The sequence below is a fragment of the Manacus candei genome, unplaced genomic scaffold (assembly GCF_025592945.1).
Source record: "Manacus candei isolate 608988 ecotype Guabito, Panama unplaced genomic scaffold, ASM2559294v1 h1tg000005l, whole genome shotgun sequence".
In the NCBI taxonomy this organism is placed as follows: domain Eukaryota; kingdom Metazoa; phylum Chordata; class Aves; order Passeriformes; family Pipridae; genus Manacus; species Manacus candei.
In genome coordinates this window covers 19681256-19708988 of record NW_026138053.1, presented here as the reverse complement: position 1 = coordinate 19708988, position 27733 = coordinate 19681256, and the positions used below count along the sequence as shown (strand labels likewise).

At 35.5% G+C, this 27733-nt stretch overlaps 1 protein-coding gene across 3 annotated transcripts in view; it reads right to left on the bottom strand.

Annotated features, from left to right (window-relative positions):
* The window catches only part of DENND1B (DENN domain containing 1B), a 156856-nt gene that overhangs the window by 45277 nt on the left and 83846 nt on the right, over positions 1-27733 (bottom strand). For all 3 annotated transcript variants that reach the window (XM_051804427.1, XM_051804434.1, XM_051804443.1), the window contains 4 exons: positions 27589-27699; positions 14037-14137; positions 8378-8423; positions 6763-6864 (listed from right to left, as the gene is read on the bottom strand). In XM_051804427.1, the coding sequence (XP_051660387.1) occupies positions 6763-6864; positions 8378-8423; positions 14037-14137; positions 27589-27699 (360 nt within the window). The remainder of the gene's footprint in view (positions 1-6762; positions 6865-8377; positions 8424-14036; positions 14138-27588; positions 27700-27733) is intronic.

Genomic DNA, 27733 nt, shown 5'->3' with positions numbered 1-27733 from the left:
TATAATTGAAGTGTCAACCTAATTAACAACTAAACTTTGAATAATGCTAATGAGAACTGAACACGGCATCAGAGAAAAGACCAGCTCTACAGGTGATAAACCTTCACAGTAGTGACATTTTCCAGTGTAAAGTCACAGTTACTGTGATCTGATCAAAGGGAGAGTCCCCCATTGGGTCCAATTATAACTATAGTTTTGAAAAAAAAAATTATTGAGTTACGATGTTCATAATCTATGCAGAAAGGCCTTTACAGTATAGGTCTTTTCCCCATAGCTGTGATCTTTTCAATTTATATCCAAGCTCCACAGATCTAGATAAAAGTTTAGAGCCTGATTCGTTTAGCCCATGGAAAGCACACACCAAGGCTCATTTACGTTTTTTCCTTACAACTCAAAAGGAAAAAAAAAAAAAAGTACAAGTCTGAGTACAAAAACCAGTTAAGAAGTTCAAGGTTGAAGAAATAAATGCATGTCTTGGTTTTGTGAGTATTTTCTTTTTGGTTCTGTACTGTATGATTATTCTATAGTTATTAAAAATAAGGTTTATTTCGCTCTGGGGAAAATAAATGCATATATCCTGGGTAAAGGAAAATCTGCCCATTGATGTTAGCTTAGTTTGACTAAAATAAAAGCAGTAACAAGACGTCAAAAAAAGAACTGTCAATGTTAAAATTTTGTCTCTTATGACAAGCAACGCATCTTCTAAATATAAAGGAGGGAAAAGGTAGAAAATTCTCCACATTCTTTTAAATCTACATTCTTCTAAATCATACCCTGTGAGTTTAGGGAAATTATGGCAGATGATAAGAGAGGGTAAAAGAAGAAAGGAGGTAAAGATGATGAAGAGTAGAGGCATTACATGACAAAGTGGAGAATGTGAAGGAAAATGGTATTGTCTAATTTTCTCAGTTCTGGCAAGCCCTATGCATCCTACCTTCAGTTCGATTAATAGGATGCTTTAGGCAAAAACATGTTAAAAAGAACAATAGAAAGAACAAATCTCCCGCTTCTCTGCCGTACTGGTATGGTATTATTTAGCAATATTAAGAACATCCCAATAGGCTGGCAGCTTGGAGGTGGGTTCTCCAGGCAGATGCACACTTTTGTGCTGTTGTTCTGGAGGGAGTTCAAGCCCCAGAAAGGCTATGCTGGAGTTCAAAGAAAGCTCTTCCAATTCCTGCTTCTCTCAGGAGGCAATGCTTAAAGGTAAGAAGAGCTCCATGAGATCATTCTGCAGAAAAACCAGGAACACAGTGCTCTTAAGAAAAAGCCTGCAGAGATAATGTGAGCCACAACCCTGATTTCCCAGTTGCTCTGACCGGAACCCTGGCTGCAGCACGTTTGAAGTGCCCCTGGGACCTGCCTTGGTTTCCTTGAGGCTGAGGTCAGCAACACACAAGCAGAGAGAGAGTGCTTCCTCAGTGCTCATCCCACCCATCAGCCGAGCTGTGCATTTGGGCAGGTTAATGTCAAATTCTCCCAGTTCCATTTAATCAAAGATAGAATGACAAAGTAGTTATTACAGTAAATATAGCAGGTATAGATAAGAGACTGGGTGCTCTGAACTACTTGGAGGACTTAGTGCACAGCAGGACTGTGACTGCTTAGATCCACGCACCTCAAACCAAAGAATTGTGAGACCCCTTTTGGTGACATCATTAATAGCACTTAAAATTAAAAAAAAAAAAGAAATCACAGAATTCTGGCACGAAGCCAAAAAAACAGCAAGCAGCATCTGTATCAAAATCTTTTCCTCATATATATTTTAATCCATTTATCTCTCTATGATTAAGAATGCCAAACTCTTTTCTCCCCTTCTTTGCACGTCTTAAGCAGAAATAGCCTTTCACAAAGTTTAAAAATAAAGAACTGCAAACAAACAAACCACAGGGGTTAGAATGCTGTTAAAATTTATTTCTGGAAGACACTAGAGATCCGCTTCAGAAAAGGTATTATTAATTTACAATAGAAGCAAACTGTTTTTATCTTCTCCTAGCAACAGCTTCTCATCGGAAGGTGACTTCACTGGACTACTGAACACTGCCAATGAAGAGCAATCTGAGTTTCAGGAAGGTTTAAATCAACAGAATAGCTTTTCAGAGATATAGAAAGTAATGAGATTGATATGTAATTAAGTGTATCTAAAATGTAGAAACATCTTGTGTTGGTCATTAAAACAAAAAGCATCATTTATTTAAATGGTCACCATATGTCCTTTCTAAGATTCCTAAAATAGAACTATCTCAGAAAGAAAGAAACCATGACTAATACCTCTTCAATAACCACATGAGTAGAAGAATTACATAAAATTAAAAGGTTAATAATATCACATAACTATTAATCACAATCTTTGTTCCTGCAAAAACTTCAGCACACATATAAATTTAAGCACATACAGAAGTATTAAAAATGTTTGTTGCCTGAGAAATACAGAACCATGCACTAGGGTTCCCAAAGACCACCAGGTCTCTGAAAAAAAAAACACATCCAGGTACTTTTCTGGTGTCAGCAACAGTTGTTATGTTTTAAACTATTTTTTGATGTTTCCCATGAGATGACACCACTATAAAAGTCAGCCCACTCTCAACAGCAAGAAAGTGAGAGAAGATGGCAGAGAAGAAGAACAAAACAAATCTTAAAACAAACTAGAATCTGATATTATCTAAATCAGTATTGCTAATTGAAAGGGCTTCTACATATTTGATACTATCTACACACACAGGATTTAGGCATTTCAGAGAGTCCTCCAGCATTTAATCACACATTTATTTAGATGAAAACAACCACTTAAATGCAAATGTTTTCAATACTAGTTGTACTTTTCAATCTCACATTCTAGCTTCTAAGGTTATATCAAGGCTGAACAGAATTGCAGCTCTAACAATTTGTTCACAATAAACAGTTGCCTCATAACACTGCAAACACTGTTGACTCCTCTGAGATACGTTGGTAATATTTTTGGCTATTTTCTTGATGGAAGTAACACCATAAATTATGCTATTTCCATTTTTCCAAAAATCTTTTTAGTTGCACTATTATACAGTGACCCTAATTTCTTTATAATACCATTAATCATCATATTTTCAGAAATAATTTGCACTCCCAGTAATTGCTTTATAAAGTAACCAGTTTGCTACATGAAATACAGCCTATTTCTCAAATGCTACTTTTAGAACAGTAATGTTCATATGCCCAATTTATGGTGTTAAAATCCTCTAACTTTAGGAATCTCAAACTTAAAAGTCTAAACCCCAGTTTAGATTCTGTATTGCACACTGCATCATTGCAGTGTGTAGGCACCATGCACCACAAAGACTGTGCATCTTTCAACAGCTCTGTAGCTTTTACAGTTAACAACATTTAACAACCACAGAAGCAGCTAAAAACCTATGAAGTCTATTGTTTTCTGAAGATGATATTTAAAAAAGTTCTGCTCAGTCTATGATTCTAAGACAGTAAGACTTGGCTGCTAAAACTAATGCTGTCAGTCCTCCAAGCTGTTTTGGAAAGTGTTCAAATTTGAGCAAAGGAATAGTCTTTTTGTCAGAGTTAACTGCAAGCAGGTATTGCAGGATCAAGCCCAAAGTTTATAAATTTCAGTCTATGGCAACAAATGTTCTTTTGCCAACAAATTATTGAAGTGGTGATCTCAGCATTCTTGTATTAGGAAATTTACTCCCACAGAAGTAGCTACTTATTTTCATTTTTTTTTAAATTAAAAAATAATAGACAAATTCACAGCGAAATGATGAAACTTAAAAACAAGCGTTCTTGTCAGATGAGAGGAAAAAGAGGGGTTTCCCCCCTCTAAGAAAACAAAGGATTCCTGAAAGTCTTGCCCTGATTTATTCTTCCAATTTTAAATACCTTAGGAGTAGCGGAACTGCTACTGGCATGGTAGTATTTCTAACAGTCAATAAATCTAAAATATTATGTGTGAATATTGGAATGAAGCCATTAAGAAGATTACAGCATGCAACGCAGCAGAGGGTCCTCATGAAAAAAGGACTGGTAATTCAGGACAACTGTGACCACTGACCTTTGCACAGTCAAGACCACTGGTCAGTCTGACAGAATAATAGAGTTCACATGCATAGAAAGTCATCTAGCCTGTAACTATAATTTAAATGCTTAAGTGAATGATTTAAAAATGCCTTTAAATCTCAGTTAATTTATTATATAGTTTATTAGACAATGCCATATAATAATGTTTCTTTCAATCTTAAATTTATCATGAAAAAATTCACAATCAGAGCATTTTAGTAGACATATTACTTATAGGTGGCTAAACTATTAAATAGCTATGCTGTGAGGACATCATCAGGCTTATTGATCAGAAAATAATTACTCTGTTTCCTTTGAACACAAGAAACAGTTCTAGAAAACTCTGAAAATACTGCATTTCTTTTGTTAGGCTGTTAAGTAACCTGGAATCGATTTTTGAAAGGGATAGTAAGACTACAGCTTCCATCACATTTTCAGTTCTTCATTCCATTTAATGTTCTTCAGAGGTATTCATTATATCTTTTTCACCAAAAGTTTCACTACTTTTGTATGTACGCTTATGAGGTTTGTCTACATAACTTAAAATGCTTCACATATATATCTTTGACATTAGCTTTAATGTTTTAAGTCTAACTTACCAATTTGACTCTACACTCCTGTGTCTTACACTTTTTACCCAAGATATTAGCAGCTGCACTGCCCCTCATGAATGTAGAAGAAAGACAAGCATTTTGTAATCTTAAGAGCCAAACACAGACTTGTGTCTTTTGTCTATGCTTTTTGTTTCCAGGTTTTCCAACTACAATTCTGTATGGATTCCATTAAATTGTTTTAATTAAAGTGCTTTACAGATTGAAGTGGAGTAAGAGATGGGATTATTCAAATTAAAAGCTTCAATATAAAATCCTCAAATTCTGCAAGTATATTTTTCAAAGAACATAGCTGTTCTGTTTTGTTTTATATTAGATATGGAACAAAGTATTTTGAGTTTACTCTATAGTATGTTGAGTTTATAGTCTGTAGACTTGTATAATCTACATTAATATTTATAATAATAATATGCACATATTCTGGGAGAGAATATACTTCTAGAAGTATGAACATCTGTATCCCTATTTTCTTCATGCTGGCCTACTTATTTAGAGATCATTTTGATATGCACCTGTAAAATACATGAGCAGTGCCTCTCGTTGCACAAATATACATTTTGACTTTTTGAAGGACCTCCAGCTACAACTCCAGTATTTCATGGAATATGATGCCAAATTCTCAATTCCATATCTAGCTATTATTTGGGAAGAGGTATGGACCTTTATGGCCTTATAGCCTCAACCTTACTCACTGAATGCAAGGTCAGTTAAAGTTACTGACACACCAGAAAATGACTCATTTTTTTCTTAACTTGTAATACTCTTGAACAACAGAGTACAGTAAAAATTATTGTATATAGGGGTGTGCACTTATATACTTTTCCATACACTAATTTAAATCACAACACATCACAACAATTTTTATAGTCTCTTACTGAGTCCAAAGAAAGACTGTTGCAATGATCTATAAAAAGTCTAGATTTTAACATCCTTAAAATCAAAAGAAACTGTTATGAATATAATCATCAAGAGTTTCATTTCTGCTGTACCAAATATATACAAATTACCAACAATAACAAAAGACACGGTGTGTTACTGTAGCACCTTATTCTGATTAGAACATGGGGGTTTTTTTATGATTTAAAATTTCAGAAAATTTAACTCTCTGATTTCACATTTTGATATAAAATTCTTTATCTTGGCAACTATTTGTGATAGCTGGAGCATCTATGACTAAATAATGAAAACGGTGGTTTCACAATTATATTCTTTTAGAATTCTATTGGGAAAAGCAAGATAAGTGAATTTTGTGGCTATTTAAAGTGATATACAGAGTATGTTCCCCTATAGGCAATAAAAAAAAAAAAAAAAAAGCAGGGGGGGCACCCTCTGCAAGATCAAAGTCCAGAAAGAACTGGCACTTAATTTATCATCCTTTACAGACAAAAGACAGCTTTCGTCATTTCAAAAGGATCAGATGTCTTTTATGACAAACTGGGTTTGCAGTTTAATTTACAAATAGAATTCTAAGTAAGCAGTCTTTGCTCTGCCAAAGCAAATGACAAACAGTATAGGTTTTCATTCACGCAGCCCTCAGCAGGATAGAAGAGATTAAAATAAAACTGAAATAATTTAGAGAAAACAAATAAATGTTTCAGAAAGTTGAAGAAGATCAAAGCCTGAATTTTCTGACCCCAACTGTACAAGCATTTCTTATTATATTGACCAGTGCCATCAGATCATTAATTAAAAGGAAAGCGCTGGCAGGTGGCAGAGAAGCAGAAGCCGATAATTGGCCCCCTTCTTCTTTTTGCCTTCAAAAACTCTCTCGTTCTTTTGCAAGACATGCCACTAGGCAGACAGAAATGCCTACTTTGTAATATAATGATTAAGATGAGATGAAGAGGCTCTTGCGTTTAAAGCAGCCATGCCTAATGAATGCAGCCGGCTTTATAATTATGATCCTACTTCTACAATAAGGAATATGATGTTCCATTCAACATCTCTGCAACTGTCAAAAAGGTAAAAATCTCAAATGTAGGGGTCTACACTTGGTGCATTTCACCCCCTTATTCTTTTTATAGCAGTTAGCAAAATGAGGCAAAAATAACTACTAGTAATTCAAGTGCCTATATAAGAAAGAAAGAATGAAATATCTAAGACTCACCACTTCACCAGGTAGGTTGTTCAGGTCATTAAACGGGGTTTCTAGAGTGTTTGTGTCAACATTTAGCAAAACCACATCCTCCAGTGATCTACTTTTTACTCTCTGTTAAGAAGAAAAAAAATAGTGGAAATGCAATTTACTGTGGCATCCTCCTGAAATACATTTTATTACAATGTACTAGATTACAAATGATGATTTTACAAAGGGCAATAATGGCAAAAACAACAGTTGGAACTTCAGAAGTAGGATTTGTGAAATAGATGCAGCATTCAGAGTAGCTTTTAAAAACATTTCCTATTCTTCAAACATTAAGGTTATATTAATAATGTCTGAAATACAAACATATTCAAAAAATGAATTCTGGAAAACCAAGATTTACAGAACACAGTTAAATATATTGGAACTATACATATCTTATGACAACATTTCATTCTCTCATCTTTGTGAAAATCAGATAGGATGTTAATTGTATGATCAGATGAAAACTAGAAAAAAATGAAGTAATTATTTGCAGATTTATCTAAGTCCCAGGCATGTGATGTCTACTAGTATTAAAGACAAATGAATGAAACCCTCTTTCATCAGCGTACTTGGCTACCACCTAAGAACTAAACAATTTGTTCCTTTCAGGAAAAAGGTATAGAATTCTTTTCTATATGGTCCTACAATAATACATAATAATGCAGTCCAGGAAATAATTCCAGAAGGAATTGAGTGACTTCCTTTTCAGAGCTAGTCTTTCTGTTCCATTATTTTCTGATTGAATAAGAAAAAAACATCCTATTCAAGATATTACAATCAATGCATGCAGGTCATATGAATCTGATGTGAGAGTACGGAAGGCTGTGACTAGAGTTACAAGTGTAGATGATAGAAGGCCCTTTTTGGGAACACAAAAGTGCTGGTGGTTCAGATCTGGGAAGAACCCACCTCATCAGGTTAGCAAATGTGAATTGATGCTTAGAAACTGCTTTAGCAGAAGTGTAAATCAAATAATGTTCCCCAATCCATTACCTACTCTGCACGATATTCAGATGACACATGCAGGCTTGATGGTGTCATCAAATGGTTATGGCAAAAGCCAAAACTATTTATCATCCAGCTATTACTTACCAATCAGGTGAGCTCTACGTTCAAATCTGAAAAGGCTACCACTTGTTTTTTGGCAAAAAATACTCATTTCTAAATTAATAGTTATGAATGTCATGGGATGGAGGTTTGACTCAAATGTTCAGAGGGTCAGGAACATAAATTATCTGGGAAATCACACTAATGCTGAAATCTGACTGATGGTGACCCCAAAATAAATTGTAAGTTTTCTCATTATTGGGCAAATCTGTTGTTGAACCGCTAAAAAGGCAGGAAAATAGCTATTGCTGAGCTTTAACAGAGAGACAAATGATGATGTAGAGTTTACATGTCTCCATAAAACACTTCAGAAGTAAGATTTCAAAGAGAGACATATTTTACTTAGTAAAAAACATCTGAAGCTTGAATTTTGTAATTCTGTATGCTAAAATAGAGGGACTTTTTCTGAAGCTTTTCCATCAAAATTATCATTTATGATGCACACACCTCATGCTTACCAGTACACTGAAGCATACAGAGAGCTTACCTCTATTAAGCTTAAGTGGACGCCAATCAGATAAGGCATCGGAGCACTGAAGAAAAAGAGTGGAAAAGGTCAACTTTTAAGTACCAATATTTGTGGAGCAAAAAAGATATTTTAAATCTTGGCATTTAAGTCACTAGTAAACATCCACTCTTTAAGTCAGTATTAGATGAACACAGTTACTACGGAAACATTTACTAGACAAGGAAAATTTACTTTACTCCGCACAAAATAAAGGACGCTGCTCCAAACTATGATGCATGAGCAAGGAGACCCTACAGCTTGCCATCTGCCTTGCCAGACCTAGTTTCAATAACTGGCCATCCTGTATGGCAGAGGTAACCCAGCAGATGATCCCAAAGTGGCCTGTCTCCAGAACTACATGCGTTTTAAAACACCACTCTGGAGAATATGGTACCAGTTAACATTACCACACTGGAACACAAACATTGTTAACACCAGTTTTGGTTCTGAATGTGGTTCTGAAACCCTTCCTGGTAGGTGTTTCGAAGCTGTATTAATATCCTATTTAACTCAAGATGATGAACTTCTCCTTTCAAATTTGTGTAAGACAAAGAACTGTATTATCCAAACAAAAAAAATATCCACACAAAGTCTGTGAATTAAGACCTCCTGCAGTATGCAAGCAAGAAACTAAATTAGTCAGGCTCATTTATCATTGTCTCCTATAATCTTCTGTTTCTTCCTCTAGTGCATATGTTCTGTCAACATCTAACCAAGAATATATCCAGTGAAGGAAAAAATCATCCAACAATCATCATCACACTTCTGGGCACTGTGAGATTACTAACAATATTCACTCCAGACAAGTGAGCAATAGACAAGATGGCTTAAGAACTCAGTAGGAAATGAATCATTAACAGACCACAGAGAAAAAAACCTAAATAAAAAGAATCTCTGAAAAAGAAATGGAAGGTAAGTTAAGTTACACAGATAGCTCACATATAGTAATTTCTCTCATTGCACTAATTTGATCGCAGATCTGAGCAACTGGCAACTGACTTCCTGAGGATGGGGGAGAGGCTTCACTGCATCAGTTCACGTGGTCTCATCCATTTGGTTCCACTTCTGGGAACCAAGAAGCAATTCTCACCTGCCTACGACTGCAGCCCTTTTTAGAAAAATCTGTACACCCTATGGATTAGCCAATTGCTCTCATTAACAATGTCCCATCTGAGAGGATCAATGCAATCAAAAAAAAAAAAAAAAACCAAACCAAAAAAAACTCAAAAACCCAGAACAAAACCACCAAACCAAACAAAACCAAAAAAACAAAAACCCAGGCTGACTGAGACCCAAACAAGATTTCATCATGTTTATGCTATCAAAATATAGGTTTGCTGAAACTGCTAAAGGTTTCTTTGCAATGGGGCTTCCAAAAAGCAGAGACCTCTGTTCTCCTACACATCTTTTTCTTAGCCTAATACTGACAAATATCAGCACCTCCTGATGAATTCATCCAGGCTAATCCTTATGCCTTTGTGAACTAAATCCAAATTACATGGAGTTGTAAATGAGTGTCACTCCAGAGCAGACACATATTTATATTCAGAGAGGATTTAAACAGCTTTAAAACACTCTATAATTTTAAGAATGCTTTATACTATTTAACCAAGCCAATAAGAATTACTATGACTGACATGTAACTGAGGATTCTGCTGCTGAATATGAGCAAAATAGATCCTCACGTTGCTCATATCAGAATATCAGTGTTACAAATAATGTGAACTAGAGAAAATACAGTGCAAAAAAGTGCTATATCATGTATGGATTTTGTAAACACTTGTTTTCTTGTACACCAATACTGCTCTAGCAGCTTCACCAGGCCTGTACTGACTTAAAATTGCTGATGATTTGCTCCATTAATAAATCTGTCATTAAAAAGGGTAGCATGTAGCTCCTTTCTATAGAACAAAGCAACAGCTACCTCATTTCAATTTTGAAGTTAACAGAATAAAGGTACAAAGCACATCTTGAAAATGCATGAAATAAAAACTGCAGGTATGGAAAGTCAATTTGATCATTTTCAGCAAAAAATAAATTTTATTACTGCTGGATTCTGAAGTCTTAACAGCAGAGGACTTTAACATGTACATGAAAGTGCTTTCTATGATACTACTGGGAGCTGCTATATAGTTTTTCTCTTACTTACGCATGTTATTACCAAAAATGTCATTAATCTACCAGTAGTATTGCCTAAAATAATTACAATGTTATGCAAAACATGCAAGTTAATTGGAAAATAATTGTCCCATTCTCATGAAAACAGGCGTATGTATATCCCAATTCAGAAGAGACCAAATCTCATGAAGACATATTGCAATTGTAACTTGAGTTTTCTAATTGCATTATATTCTTAACAGAGCTTCAGTATAACAGATGCTTTATCATCCACAGACAAAACTGTCATACATTCTAATATCAGTGATTTAGTTTGCCAAGAAATTACACAGAAATTTGATGAAATTAGCTTTCCCCTTTACGAAAATTAATTTTATTCAAATATAATTACTATATCAATGTTCAAACTTAATTTAAGAGTTTTCTTGAAAGCTAGCCACCCACTCTGCTGAGTGCAACAGTCTCTTTTTACTTAAACTTAGAAATCAATTCTTTATAAAAAATAACAAAATTCAATTTTTTTATTAACTCTGCTGTGCTTTTTTTTCTCTACAGTTACAATGAATATTACTTTGACAGCCTAATATTTTGCTGTCTTTCAGAAAAAGAAATTTATTATCTCTCCTGTTTTGGATGGTTGTTCCAATTCTCACTTTGGAGTTCTCATAATGGAATTCAAGGCTGAGATAAGTTACATGGAGGTAAAAAACTATTCTGAAGTAAATAAATAGATAGTGTGTTCACACACTGGACCCCGCAGGCACTCCTAACCTGGCCAACCATGAGGGTGTTGCAGTCCATACTGATGTTCTGCTCTCTGGGTTTGGGCTACTTCAGGAACGTGTTACAATAGGTCTAAATCCAGCCTGTAAATCAGGCAGCACGATGGAACCTAACAGATTTTTTGATTAAAAAGGCAAGTGGAAGAATTTAAATAATTTTTAATATAGAGCTGTTTCACTCAAAGATACGTTTTTCTTTTTTCGTGCTCACAAAATGTACCAGCTAGGGAGTTCATGTAATTTATCAGATTCTAAACCCCACAGAATTATATCCCTTATCATTATGAAATTTCGAAAATACACAGTCCAACTCATATCAAAAAAAAGTGGATTTTTTCCAAATATGCTGGATGATTAACATGCAAAAAAAGTTACAGAATCAGGGCCTATATCTAAATTAGTAGATTTAAATGTATTTTTTTGGTGTTTAGAAAAAGCTTTACTACCTTGGAATGAGTAAAATTATCAAACTGATATTCACCTACTTCATATATTTGAGTACCATGTCAGAAAACACTAAGAAAATGAGTTCATGGGAGACACCCCAACAGTGTCCAAATGAAGCACTGACAATGTAGTTTCTAGGTATGAAAATGCATGTTGAGCTAAAAGGAAAGAAAGCACCTTTATAAAAAGAACTTTGTTTATCAAAATGACTTAAAAAGTGGCCAATAAAAAATAATTTCAAAAATCTTTTATTAATTTTAAATTGACATGATCCCGTTGGACTGCAAATTAGGTCTGGCCTATCATAAACTTTGACCTTAAGAATTCATCAAGGTTTTTTAACTTGATATATTATATACCTATGAGGAGAACATTTATTTACTGTTAATACACCAGAACATGAGGAAAGTTAAGTAACTGATGTGTTTTTATTACACTTTTCCAACCCATCTCACAAAAGAACCATTCAAACCAGACACAAACAGAAAGAGAAATGTAAATGCACAAAAATCTGAGTTAAAAGGTCTGAATTATAGTTACTGTGGTAAATTCATCAATTGTGCATTTCCTTTCATGAACTTTATGTTTCTATTTGAACAACTCTAAAAAAGGGAAACTTTTTTTCTCTGCTCTATTGTACTACTGTGAAAAATAAAAAGGGATATAAATGAATTTTACAAGTTTAAGAAACTCCATGCTTCTTTTTAATGAGTAAAAAAAATTCTCAGGTCATGCCACAATGACCTAGAATCTCAACTATTATCATCATCACAAGGAGCTGTGTACAGCATCTAACGTTATTATTTCTGGAAACATTATCTGTGCTTAGAAGGGGAAATAAAAAAATCTTTAGTATTCAGGATGCACTCTACAGGGTACAGCTTGAATAAAGGTGTTGATCTACCTTCTGAGAACAGCATTTATGGATGATACTGAAAAATTACAAAGCTCCTGTCAGTAAGCTGAAATAATACGAAAACTAAACAAATACATCCAAGCTCTATTCCATCTTGGTGCATTTTATCAAAGCCAGGAAGAAAAAACAATTAGGACAGAGTTTCTTCAAAAGAAAACTATCATTAAAGATGAAAGGCTTAGCTATAGTTGGAAGTAAAGGGAGGAGTGGAAGAAGAATAGATTTCTAAAACAATAAATAATATACACATGAAGTGTAATAACTACCACAGAAAAATATATACAGTGGGCAAATACTGTAAACTTGAGGGAAAACTATCAAAGAGACTTAAAGAAACATAGAGAGAATTTGTTTGAAAACAAAAGTTCAATAGAGAGGGTGGAGTTAGAACAGCAACATATTTATAGATCCAAGGGGGGACAAAAACAAACCAAAATCAACAACATAAAGCCCAACAAACGTATAATTTATTTCTGTGAAGAAAACAGACTATGTTGGTAAGCATCTGAGTTGGTCTCAGTTTTTATATCTAATAATAATTCCCAATCTCTAAAATAGCTTGAAATGGTTCATTTTTTCCATAACAGATTCGTACGGTTTAGTTAAAGTGAACATCTCCAGGGGTTCCTGTTGCAGATTCTTTAATGGAAACTCTCATTTGGTATCTCTGCCACTATTATGAATAAAAGAAAGTAGATCTTTTAGCCTGCAATTGTGAAACAGGCATGTGGAAACATCACCCTCTTGAAGGGCCAGAAGCGACTCAAAAAGCGATTTGTTCAGCTTAAAAACTTGCCAAAACCACAAAGTCTGTCATGTGAACAGAAATCAAGAGAACAGAATTCTTATACTGAAAATTTTGGAAGTACCAAAAGGAGTTTTAAGCTCTTTTGGGAAGGTGGCTAGAAGCCTGAGCCTGGCTGAGCCTAAAATACAAATACTAAATCACTGTATTGTATAGACCAAAAGGGAACACTGATGCCTACTAACATTTGATTCTAAAAAACCTGATCGGGTTTTTGACTGAATGCTTCTGTAAGTATCATTTATCTCAAAATAAATAAATAAAGAAAACTTTAACACATTTAAATTATTGAATGAATTCTCTAACAACAAAACAGGAACAGTTTTACAAATGTGATTTTAAATGTTGCATTAATAGTAATCAGCACTGTAATTCATGGTACCAATTCAAACACCACATCAAGGCATGCTGGAAAATCTCTGTTCAAGTCATCATTTAAGCATTGGCTTAAGTGCTTTCATAAACTGGGTCCTGTGTATTCAGTCAGATAACTAGTTAGTGTTTTCATCAGTTAGGTTTACAAGACAGGTCAGAATCTCAGAAATGGGGATAACAGGTTAGCTGTCTTACCAGCAGTAGTCCAGAAGATGTGGAGGAAGCACTGGGATGTAAATATGTTGCCAATACATTGGATATAACAATGCAGCTGACGCATGAACACAAGCAGTTAACTAAAAATAAAAATACACACACAGAATTGGCAACAAAAAACCATGAATAAAAAGAAAATACAAAATCTTAAATTAAGTTTTACACATGCAAGAATCTTAACTTCTCCAAACCACTTATTATTTAATTTTTAATATTATTTTTTATTGCTGAAACACATCTACGGAGAACTCTGATGTATGCATGCATACAAGTACAACACCTGCAAGAAGTCAGGCTAACAAGTCAAGTTAGCCCTCCCTGCTAAGCTATTTCCTTGAAAAAAGGGAAACAATCATGAATTACTTGATGCAGTCATGGTCAAATGTGAGTACTGCCATGGACACACAGGACTGGAGTGCCTCCTAGCTGCACTCACCTCCAACGAGTGGGAAAGACTCAAGAGAGTTTTTTGGTCTCCATTTCTGCTATTTTTAACAACTGGAATTGATCTGAACCTGCATGAAACTACAGAATAGCACTAAACTTAAAAGCTATTTGTGTCACTATCTTGATTTCCAAACTTAAAAAACTACCTTAAAAAAAAAATCTGGAATTAATATCCCCTGTGACAGAAAAGCAACTTTATTACAATTTCCCAAAACTCCCTTCCCAAAGCAGAAAATGCCAAGCCTGGTATAAGCATCACTGGAAAACGAAGGAGTCTTTGACCAAGTAAGGAGGTGCAACAATCTGCTTATCATTCAAAATGGACATCTCTTGGTTTTCTAAAACAAACAAAAAACCACCACAACCCCCACCCTCCCCTCAAAACAAACCAACAACCAACTATGGAATTCATTAGAAACATGGTCAAGTTCATTCCTCAAGTGAACAAAATAATCTGCAATACATAAAGAATTCAAATTTCATCTACCAAAACTCACCTTCCTATGAGGGAGGAGTCTTTCAAATTCAGTTATTTTATTATAACTGAATATTAATACTTTAATATTTTATTATATATATCTCAGGCACAGAGCTACAGCAGTGAGAAAACGTCAAGACTGTTGAAAAAAAAGGAAGCCTATATCCAGTACATAAAACACTCCAAACCTCATTAAGAAAAGGAAAAAAAAAATTTAAAAGAGAATGCCCCATATAGAGGACACCAAGCTTATGGAAAAAGACAAGGTTGTCCTGATGTTTTGTATCACGACAAAATCACTATCTGAGTTTAACTTGATAATAGCGCTGTTTATTAGACATGTACTTTCACAGTAACAAAACAAAGAGCTAAAAATAAAATGTAAATCTTGTCCATACAGCAAGTGTTAAAATATTATGGATTTTAGAGGGGGAAAAAAAACCCCACCTCTTTGTGGAACAGATCAGCAGTTAAAGCTTTCACACTCTGGCTGTCTTGGACATTTAGACTTGTAAATAAAAATGATACTGCAATTTTGTACATGTATTTTTACAGTAAAAATGAAAAAAAAGTAATTATAAGACCAGTGCAGCAGAAATCAGAGACAATTACAATTTGTGCAGCATAGTTTGCTCAGCGCTCAGATTAATATAACACGATTAAATATGGAAAAGAAGAGGGTCTGAAAGCTCCTGAGGGATATCATTAGGGCAAATTGCCAAAGAATGAAACATGAGCCAGTCAGGAGAGTCTGGAAGCTGCAGTAGTACCAAGGGACTTGAATGTTCGACAGTTGGAGCTTCAGTAATGTGTGAACTGCAGGTTAAGGTATCAGGAGACTCTGTTCACTGACACACAGAATGTCACTATTGACCAGCAAACTGCCCGAGCTTGACAGCTACACTACAGAAAGCCAAGTATATCATAATTCTGTATTTAAACTCTTCGTTTCAGATTAACATCTCCTTTCTTAGCCTTATATTAAACCTCCACAATTAGTCTCATTTTATATTTCTAATAATGGCTATTTTAATAATTACTGTGTACCTACTAAGATTGATTTGGGGGAAGAAACAAATTAGTATCTTATCCCTCTTCAACACAGTGGGATTTACAAGGTTTATTTCCATATTCTCTCTCTCTGTAGTTTATCTAACACTACTGATAGTGCAGTCAAGCTCAGCATCATGTTTTTTTCTCGTTTATTCCAAATGTATATGGAATTACTAATTTGTATGTTCACATACTATTGTACATACTATAGAAATTTAAAACCATAACTACCTATATAAAAATTAGAATTTCATGTATTTCAATCACAGACCGAAACACAGCTGAACATACAGTTATACAGGATATCCCCAGTGTATACAGTTGTCTCCTCCTCCTCTTAATAGGCATTCTTAAATTATGAATTAAGATGGATATATTATTTGCATGAGGAAAATTTCCTTATCTTACACATATGTCAGTGTTATATTTTAATTCTCACTTAACAGAGGAAGAGCTTAATTCCTTAAAAATATTTGAAGTTTTATCAACTTGTTTTATAATCTGTGTTTTAGTGTGGCTCTCACATTAGCATCTATTTACAATTTGCAATTTTTAAAATCTACTAAGTTTTTTATTTCTAGCAGGAAAGGTAAAGATTTGATTACTTGCACCTCAAGTTTTTGTTGTACTGTTCCTTGCTTTTCTATTTAATAACATCCTCATGTAACATCTTATTTCAACATTTCCATCTATGCTGCTGCAGTAGGTTTCCAAACATTTCAGTATACCATGAATATGTTTTATAGTTTCCTGTTGCATACACCCTGTAATACAAGCAGCTATGGGATTCTGTTGCTCTTCAAACTGTGTGACATTTTAATATTCTGCAAATTCTGCCTTTAAGCAAATACTGATAATTATGGATTTCATATTAAAATTTGCACACTTTCTGGAAAAATCCCTTTTTTACCTTTTTTTTTTACTGCTTCGAGTGTGACTGCATTTCTCAAATGCATTAGCCTATTCAAATAACCTATCTCTTTAATCGGCACATCCACTCCTCTGAATACAACGGTAGCTGCTGTAAATCTTGGAATAATACTGCATGTTTTAAGGAATATTCAGAGACCAGGTAGAGCCCGATCACTTCAATCAGAATTCAGAGGTCTATAAATGCAACACTGGATTTGGGGGTGTCCAGTGGCACCTGTGCTTGCTATCAGAGCCAGGTAGAGTCCAGCAGACCCCCTACCAAAGGTTGCAGGGGGAGGTGGTAAGGCAGGTTGTGCACAGCACAAACTCCCAGGTGAAGAAACGAGATGATGAGAGTCTTGACCAAGTGAGGATATTTTTGCAGAAAACAAATCCTTACACTATTTAGGGACAAAGGCATCTGTATGGAGTCTGTCAATTGTTATCTATTCCAAAAGGACTTAAGTTTCACCTTCTTTTTAAAAAGAAATTATAGGAAAATATATGTCACAAATCAGAAAAATCTCTTTTCATAGAGAGGTAGACATTATCCTAAAGTATCTTGAAGTTGCCTTCAGGAATGTGTACTACCCCACTTATCTTGCCAGTGACAACTGGAGATAACATCAACTGTGAACTGTGATACTTTTTACAGGTAAGTTTTATGTAAAGGCAAAAGCTTCTATCCAACAAAATTTGCTATATGTTTATGTATGCACACTACTATGTCATTGCTCAGCTCTGCAGTTTGCTAAAAAATCTTAAACTATAGCAGAAGAGTGCTGCAGAACCTTGTTTCTGCAAATCTGATAATTTATTATGAGTTTTAAGGAAACAAATGATGTTGATCCTCCTGTAGTTCACTGCACTGGAAAAGACCTACTGGAGTTGTGTTTCTATCCGTAATAAAATGGGCAGGCAGTTTTTAAGTAAAGTTTTTGTCGGCTGAAACCCATTTGCCAACATTGAACAGAACTTTTATATTTTTGCTTCCATCAACTTTGATATTTTAGACTGGTTTTCTCCATTTCAAATAATGTCTCTTAGTTTAAAAAACTTTTGTTTTCAAAAATAAATCTAACTATGGTTTTAAAATTGGTTTAAATAATGTGGTTTTAAACTACATAAACGGCATGAGTCAACTGACTTGAATTAGTTAAGAGCAACTTTTAACAAAAAATTTCAACATTCAACCCTCTAATTAATAAAGAAATCTATTTCGAAATCGCCAGTGTTTGCACTGGACATGAAAAGAAGCTTTCTGTCCCATTCTATCAGTACTGAATTTACTAACATTACTGAGTACAACTGAAAGTTTCAGTCTGTTTCTGATCTCTTCTGATAAGACATTGCAGCCAGAATCAACACTCATCCTGCAAGAAAAGTATCTGGTGTTTTCTCCAGAGTATTACAGTGATTCTGGTACCATAATTTTATCTTTGTCTCCGGAAAAAAAATCTGGAACTATGTGCCTGGTGATTATACAGTCTCTCCAAATAGTGTGAGACCTCATTACAAAGTTTGTTAGCAAAATTCATTATTGAGTGACAGTAAATACGCACAAATAATGCACAAATTCTAGACAATGAGGAGTTATGGCAATAAGCAGCCACTTGGGAAGACTGTTGTTCAAAATCTATGCAATGCTGAACAGGAACAGTAGGAGAAGTTTTAGTTCAAGACTTGATCAAAGCAGTTTTACCTGCTCCTGGGTACATAAAGACTGCAGCTCCTCCCCATCCTTCACATGGATGCAGTAATCCTAATGTGGGTATCTGTTACCCCAAAGCTCACTTCTACCAATGAATCTTTCTACTCTGTATTTCAAAGGGACTGGTCCCTTTTTCTGTTCTTTTTTTCTTTTTCTAATTTTAGTTTCTGTTAAAACACTGAGCCACACTACTTCAGCTGGAAGATTTTCTGCAGACTTATAGATGATGCTTATTTGATACCTATTATTCACATCATTTCAATAAGTAACATGAAAACATGCTGCACAAAACTTACCTGGAAGTTATTTTCTATCTATATAAATTATTTTCCTCAAAGCCTTTTCTATAACCAAAGGTAAAGAGAGAGGAAGAACATAGGTAGTAAGATTTGCACACATTGCAATGTACAAACTAGAAAGACAGAAACTGATTAGCAGAATCTTGTCAGCAAGCCAAAAACAGCAACAGAAGTTAAGCAAATGCTAAAGTAAAATTAACCTGTGATTCCATACAACCTTTCAAAATCTACTGTAAGCAACTAAAGAACTACTGTGATAAAACCATTTCCTGAAAAATCATCAAACACTGTCAATCTCTGTCAACACCATGTCCAGAAATGGGTACTGGTGTGCTCTCTCCCTCCCCCCTCACAGTCCCAATAGGCCAAAGAACTGCTTCCCTCCCACTGCCTTGACCACACATATGTTGAAAGATGTCCAAGATTCTGTTTAGTTATCTCATCTACTTATTAATACCTATAGCAATATATCGTAGGGGATGGGTCACCATTTTACCACAATTCCAGTATTTACCATCAGCCTGGACCAACTTATTCCTGTTACCCTAATACTCCCAGGTCATGGGAATTATTGAGAAAACACTTTCTGCTTCCTAAAAGGGAAACAGTTATACAGGTGAAAGGAAGCCTCTCCTCTACCTCATTATAACTTATAAGACAATCAACTTTTTTAGAGAGGCAACTGCATCTAAATCCTGTTTGATTGGGAATGAGATCAGGTCCCAAACCCATAACAGATATTTAACATTTGTGGAGACCTACCTTCCCATCCATTTCTCGAGAAGACTGCTAGGTAGTAAAAGTGGGAATGGAGCCCTTGCTTTTGCCTGTTTACAACAAAGCATAATCACTTCCCAGCTTGAAAGATTAAACAGTTGGACCAAATAATAAATTTAGTCCATTCTGCTGGCATTGGTGAGAAATCACTGAGGAAAAAAAATTTAGCAACGAAAGACAACAGCATATACTGTCCAAGCCATGATATGCAAAGCCACTTCTATGCATTTCTTTAATTTTGCTCCTAGCTAATCGTTTTCCATCTGCCATCCCCATAATCTTGAAGAACATAAAGAGGGAGAGCCTTAAATGAGCCATAATGCATTTTCCTCCTGTTGGCAAAATGAGACCCCCAGCTCTCCTCTCTCACAGAAGGGAGAGAGAGGAAGGGAAATGTATTTCCAGTTCACAGATGAAAACTTTAATTTTTTCCACTATGAAAATTAAAGATGTAAAAGAAAACACATCTAAAAACTTATTTTCTCCTGGAATTGCTGTTTTTTGGGTTTGTGGGGTTTTTTTGTATTATTCACTTCCTTTCATCGTTCTTTTGGGGGGAAGGAAAGGGAAGACATGAGTGTTACTCATGAATTTGACAGCACTTCATGTACAATCAACTTCATTCTTTTTTGCTATTCTTGATTCACAAAGCAGCATTATGGCATCATTCTTGTGCATTAGTTTGGAAGGGAAAAGAAAGGACTGCAGACACGGCTTGTTCCTTGCCTATGGCTCCAGGAGTGACATGTTTCCTGATAACAGAAGCTGAGCAGAAAATAAAACTGAAGTGGTAGTAGACAGGTGAGCATTCAACAAGGAATACCTCTGGCATACTGTGCCTACACCAGGGACCTACAGGCACTTTTACAGATAATCAGTTATGTATATAACAAAGTAGGTATGGGTGCACAGAAAAGCCATGTAATCCCATTCAATTACTCAACATTTTCATACCACAATGGTATGAAAACCAATTTTTCATAGGTTTAAAATAAAACTTCTGGAAGTTAATCATCAGTTTTTATCCCCAAAACATTATAGATTAGGTTCACTAATATGTCTCTTCTGGTATTCATGTATCCTATAATTAACTGTTTCTTTGTATCATCTGTTCAATAATTGGAGTTTCCTCATATTTCCTCATTTCATCTCTGTACATTCTTGGTAATTTGTTTATTCTCATTTTGACACTCATTTCTTCCCTAACTCCATTATCTCTTCCTCTCTCACAAAAACACAGAGCACCATAAACATGCATCTTTGTGTCCCTTTACTTGACCGTCTCCTCATGCCTCCTTTCCTTTGTCCTTTATTTTATGACCTACCTCCACTGAGGAAGAGCTACTGGAGTTCTGCAAACATTTCTCACCTCTGAAACGAGACTTCCCAGAAAAATAATTTTTATTAACATTTCCTCCCCCAGAGTAACTCCACTGCATGTCCTTCTGCCATACACTAATTAGGAAGCAGTATGGAACAACTTCCTTGCGAATAGGTGACAGACAACTTACTGTGAGAGCAGGAGTACAGATAACTACCGACTATATTACAGTTCATCTTGTCACGGGTGAATTTTGGAAAAAAAAGAGTGATAAAGCAGTAGCAACTGTAAAAAGGGCAAATTTTGCCATCCCAACAACACCAGAAGGAGAGCTGATATTACACTCATACACCCTTCAGCAACTCTTCACTTCTTTTGCTTCAGATGACCACCAAATTACTTCAGTGGTACTTCTTGTAGGGGGTGAGACAGTTCTGCTCAAGAAAATATGGACTCTTTCCCCTTCAGTTCTCATACAGCCCAACCACAAAGGACTCAGTACTTAAAGTCTTCTCTTAGATTGCACGTGCCCACAGCAGGCCCCGCCTGCCTCTACACAGCATTTTATTCAGCTTCTTCTGAATTGCCAAAGGTCCTATGAACTGGAAAAAGACACAACTCAATCTTGGAGTTTTCTTTTTCCTGAAAATGCTAATAAGTGAAAAGTTAAATTTTGAAATAAATTTGTATATCTGTCTTTCTGTCTATGTGCTTTTCTTCTACGGTGTGGATTTTTGGGGTTCTGTTTGGAGTCTGGGATTTTTATTTTTTTTTATAAAACCCCATGGTAAAGTTCTTCATGTTTTACATAGATGGCAGGTAATAGCAATCTGCAATTTTTTTATTGGGTTCTCCCCCCATTAAAGCAAAAAGAATTTTAAACCACACATTTCAACTTCTTTTCACAAATTCTTTCAACAGTTATTTATTCTGATATGCTGGGGCAATGGGAAAACTACTCTAAACTTTAAGACAGAGAGCTTTCCAGATCTGGATGTATATCCTAATGACATTTTGCTCCATACTGACATCCTGCAACTTCCTTGTTGGAAATATGCTCCCTATGGGTGTCCCAATGGGACCTTAACTGCATCTACGACACACACCTCTGCACAGTTCATCTTAGCATGCTTACACCTGAACTATACAAAATTATTAAATGCCACTCTTCATTTACTTCCAGACTAAATGGTCTAATTGAGGTTATATTACAAAATTAATTCTAATTATGCTTCTGGGAGCACAGTTTCATCAGAATATCCATTCCACCTTGCAAGTTAATGATAAATTCCCATCCATTTCTTGATTTCTAAGAACTAAATTTAGTTCTCAAACATTTCCAAGTCACATGAATTTGAGATATAAATTAAATTTTAAATCTATAGGTTTTTTATTTATTGGAATGGTATTATTTACAATGGAACAGTACTATTTACAGTGGATCTGCCATACACTTCACAAATGCTTTTCTAGAGGGTGACTGCACTACAATGCACAATTAAAATAAATGAGATGCTATAGTCCATTTAATCAGAACTGGGAGCATCACCCTAGCATAAGGTAATGTGAGGACATCACTAAGTTGTATGACAGCTCCCAATGCCACTATTTTCTCCAACATGGAAGTTCTGTATGAAGCCAGTTGTTCCACTGTCTTGGATCCTTAGTTTGCACCAGAGAACTAACTCCATAATAGCTAGCTTTGATTTCAGAAACACAAAAGAGGAGCTTTTCTGTCTTTCCAGGCTGTACACTAACACACACTGTTAGTGTACAGCTCCAACACCACACCCCAGTGATTTGAGATGCAGAAGGAGAGAGGGGATTCACAAAGTCAATATGTTTGGAGTAAGAGGTGTTTTCCATTCTCTAGTAGCTGGTATTACATTCTCCAGGGAGCCTCTGTGTCCACCCAGTGCCTGAGAAGCAATGGACAGTGTGACCTGAACAACACTAATGAGGCAAGGAAAACAAAACCACTGCTCAGTCCAACTCACTGTGGCAACTGAGGGCAACTGCAAAAAGCTCTCTTTGCATGTAAGCAACAGTAAAAGTGATTCCACAAATGTATGTTTGTGTGTCACTTTACATTCAATGCTCCTTCACCACAAAAAAACCAAAAAAACAAACCAAACCAAAACAAACCCTGTATCTTTTTTTGACATATCTGACTGTTTTTGTAGGGCTCACTAAAGAAACCTACAGCCAGTGCAGTGCAGAACTTGTAACCACCATGCTCTCAGACACATCAGGTTTGTATTACCTGAAACAAATACTGGTCAAAGTGGAGAAAACATTCAGACATTTGCTTTAAAGTGTAGCATCCTTTCCACCTGCCAGTGTAGGCCACAGAAGATACAAGCTAGTTAGCATATTACTGACAGAATGATGAGAAAGCTCCTGTCAGACACTGGCCAGCCGGGTGTTTGAGACGAAACACACAGCCCCAGCTGACTAGTTAGGGAGAGACTGGTGAGGTACAATTACAGAGGCATATGACAAGCTTTCATGCTTGAGTGACTTGAGAACCGATGACATGGCTTTAAACAGCAATCCTTCCTACCTCCGGTCACAAAACAGCAATAAGTCAACTGATGCACTGTTGTAAAATCATGATTTATTCCTTTGCTTTGAATACATGAGAGTGTGGTATGATGTTCTGGTAGACTACCACAGCAGGTGCACTGGGGGCCGAAACATCTAGAGCCTGCCTCCAGCATGCATAAAATCAATGCTGTAGTTCAGCCTTCCTGTAAAAAGCCAACCCCAGCACTTTAATAATTTATAGAAAGACTGAATTAAAAAATTATTTATACTGAAACTCATACAGCTCCATGCAACTAATAAGAATACATGCAGATGCAGTAACGTGAGAAAACAGTGCTGTGCAAGAACATACAGCATGACATTTCGGTAAGGTCTTCCTTTTTCACTGCTAAAGTGAAATAAAACAACCACTTCTGTGAACAGATCAATCCCTTTGTTTCATTCATCCTTTCACTTAATCCAAAACCATATAATTTGTTTCTCTTTCATAGTTTACCATTCAAAAGACAGAAATGGTAATTTTTGCTACAAACAGATCTTACAGAGCATAATCCTCAGGCTAGCTGAATCCATCTCACTCTAAACGCTAAGCCTGAAGCAAGCTGTGAGGTTGGTGATAATCACATTATTAAGGTGGTTGGAAAGTCAAGCTAATAAAAGAATCAACAGTTAGGGCAAATAATGACCCAGAAGCTATAACAGAAAGGAGTAGCGGGAAGTTTCCACTTATATCTTGGTAGTAACTGGAAAGGCTAGCAGATGAATATCTCCACCAAAGGAGTTTTCAAGGGGATAAAACCACAGAAAATCAATTTAAAGGAAGACGCAAAGAATACACAGCAACTGCAAAAATCTGATGATGCTCAAAAAACAAAGCCTGCTTGGTTGAAATAAAATATAAGCTGAAACACACTCTCAAGATAAGGCAGTACTTCTTTTTTTTAATTAAAAAACACTAGTCATCCGCTTAAAATAGGCAACAGTCTTTTCTCTTTCCTTTTTTTCCTCCAAAGTAAACATTTTTAAGTATACCATCATTTCCCCCCGCTTTCTTCCATAAGCAGACTGATCCTTCACTTGAGTATAATGGAAGTATATAGGGCAGAAATGCTAGACAAAGAATTCCTGTACATAAGTAAGTGCAGTTTTCCATTCCTGGTCCCCACAAGAAGGGCAAGAAGAAAGTGAGCAAGGCCTTGAATTATGCCTTTTGTTATCAGTCACTGCCCTGAGATAGTGAACCGAAACAGAGTTGATAACTCGAAGGTGACATCACAACCCAGTCTTCATGAACTGACATAAACACTTGATATTCACTTAACCCCAAAGATAAGGCACAACTCCCTTAACAGAAAGTTGTACTTGATAGCACTATTCTTGAACAAACAATCTTTTCAAGTATCAAGCTGTAGTTTCAGAATATTAAAACATGACCTTTGCAACACAAAGTACCAGTCTGCTGTGTTTTGTATGGAATAATAAAACAGCACAAAGCTCGTAAAGGCCAATGTCCAGATATATTCCATTTGCTTATTGTATTACATTAAGTAATCCATATTTTAAAGAAGAAATAACTTATGCCAAGCCACATTTAATCATTCTTGGCAATTTGATTAAATTCCTATAGGTGAAACTGAAAAGCATTTAACTAAGTTTTAAACTACACTGCTCTGTAAGGAGGCAAGCCACACATCAGCCCTGTTCTGCTTATGAAAGAGATGAGCAGGTAGCAGTTCTCTGAATCAAAGCCAGTTGGTTTTTTTTATTTTGTTTTATCATAACTCACTAGTGCAAGTGAAAATTAACCCTATCCTATATCAGAAGTGGATACAACATGATGTGGCAGTAATTTTGTTTAGCTATGACTTAAGTAATGTTAGTAGACTGAAAAAGTAACCAGAAGAAAGTGGGTTTTTGAATTTGATCTGCAATCTTTTTTGGTTTGATCTGCAATCTGTTTACACTTACAGCTTGGGGACACTCTCCAGGACATCCAAATGCCACTACCAATGTCTGGAAAGTGATATAAATTATTTTCAAGTGATGACACCAGCAAGATGACTATTAATTCACTAAAAGCTTTGGAATAAACAGCTGAATTGTTTACAAAGTGAAGGTTTCTCACAACCAGGATATTATATCTGTTGTTCTGTAGTGACTTCCAAAGAGCCTGGAATTTGAACACATAAATAAGGTGCAGAGATCAGTGCAGACTAACTCTGATACCTCATCTTCTCTTGTCATATCCCAGCAATAGAGACCAGCTGAGATGTTCAGTCTAAAAAAATACAAGTCTCAAATCGATCCAAGTGTAGGCTGAGAGCACGATTCTAAATCGTGTTAAGCAGACGGACACGTGCCCACCTGCAAAATGAATCTTCCACAGGCACAGAGCTGCCATCATGATTCCTATCTCCTCTCTACTGGAGCAGTAAAAGAGGCCTGACTGGGGCATCATTGGAGATAAGCTTTTTTAATGGCATATTTCTTTTCTTTTTCTACCTTTTTTTTCCCTTAAATATGGCAAGCTGTGTTCCAGACCGGCACACCGGGAAAAAAAAAATCTGACTCCACACTTTTGCTACATCATGTGAGCTTCTACTAAGACAGGTTCTTTAAAAGAGCTTTCTCTTCAAATTCTATCTGCCCATTCAGGCAGTCTTATTACTGTGTTGTAATGCTCAGCTCTTCCCCTAGCCATTTCAGGAAGGGGAGAAGAGAAAAACCCTGTAATACAATATGAATATTTCCTAAGATGAAGTAAAATCTTTGGTGGTTAAAAAGTATATCACAGACTACTAATTTGAAGATTGCCTAAATTCATTTACTATTTTTCTTGTTTTCAGTTGTTCATGTGGCCTCTACTTGTATGATCCAACGTTTGCATTTAGATAACTGCTACTACCTACAAGGATTGTAAAACCTGTCAGACTTTTATGAATCTTCTTTATCTTCAATTTACTTTAGACTCAAAAAAATTTAAAGGAGTTGTATCCTCTATTTAGAATCCAAAAATTCTCATTCCTTACATGCATATGTATATATTGGAAATTGGCACCTGTAAGTCTTTGAAAATAGTAACTTTTAGTGCTGTATCCAATCTTGTAACCTCATGTTCATTTATTTGGGAGTACAAATAGCAGTGTTCAGAAATATAAAGAGTATTTTCCACCACAGAAAGCATATTAAACAAGATGTTTTAGGCAGTAATGTTGAAAAAAAAAATTAAGGTAACTGAGCTTAATAGGCTTAAGATTCTGCATAAGGATTATGCTCTATGATTAACAGTGGTTATAAAGTGACAGTCCTGTACAAATGTAAAATAGGGTATTTTAAAAGCCTATAAGATTCTGTGAAGAGTAAAACAAAATTACATCTGATTATTTAGGAATACTTACAAAACAAAACACAACATTCTTTTATTAAGCATTTTAAGCAGGCATTAGAGAAAGAAAAATTTAATGTGGGTAGTAGACTAAAACCTTTAATTAAAAAACTGCTATTTTGAGTTGTATGTTATTGACAGTCCGAAGAGCTGCTTCAAATCAGAGATATTACAATGTGCACTCCCAAACCACTGTAACAAAGATGAATCTACCTATTACCAGGTTAGGATAGCAGCTATTATTATGGACCCTTGATTTCTTTCAAGTAGCTCCAATGGAATAAGCCACAAGTGAATAATAAAGATCTTATAATAGCCCTTAAGAATTCTTTTTAGGTTAGAAGGCACAGAAATGAACTCAGGAGAGTTAAAGAACTCTCATCTCCTAAAAAGAAAAATAATTAACCTGACTTAATGTACCTGAGTAGGTCTTACATAAATCAGACTTTTGTACTTCAAGAGCCAGACTAAAACCATATATTAGAAGAGTATGTAGATATTGTCTTATAAGTGGAACATATCTAAAACCACAAAGGTCTGCAGGTCATTTTTTGAAATGTTCAATATATCCTACTTGAAAGGAGATGTGTGAAGTACTTACAGTGCTTAGTTTGCTTGAGGTAATAATGATTCTTCTCTCATGCAACATACTGGCATAAAGTTGCAGCATGTTGTTCACATCCACAGCAACAAAATATTCAGTGAGGTTTCTCTGTTCAAATAAATAAAATGTTTACAATATAGCA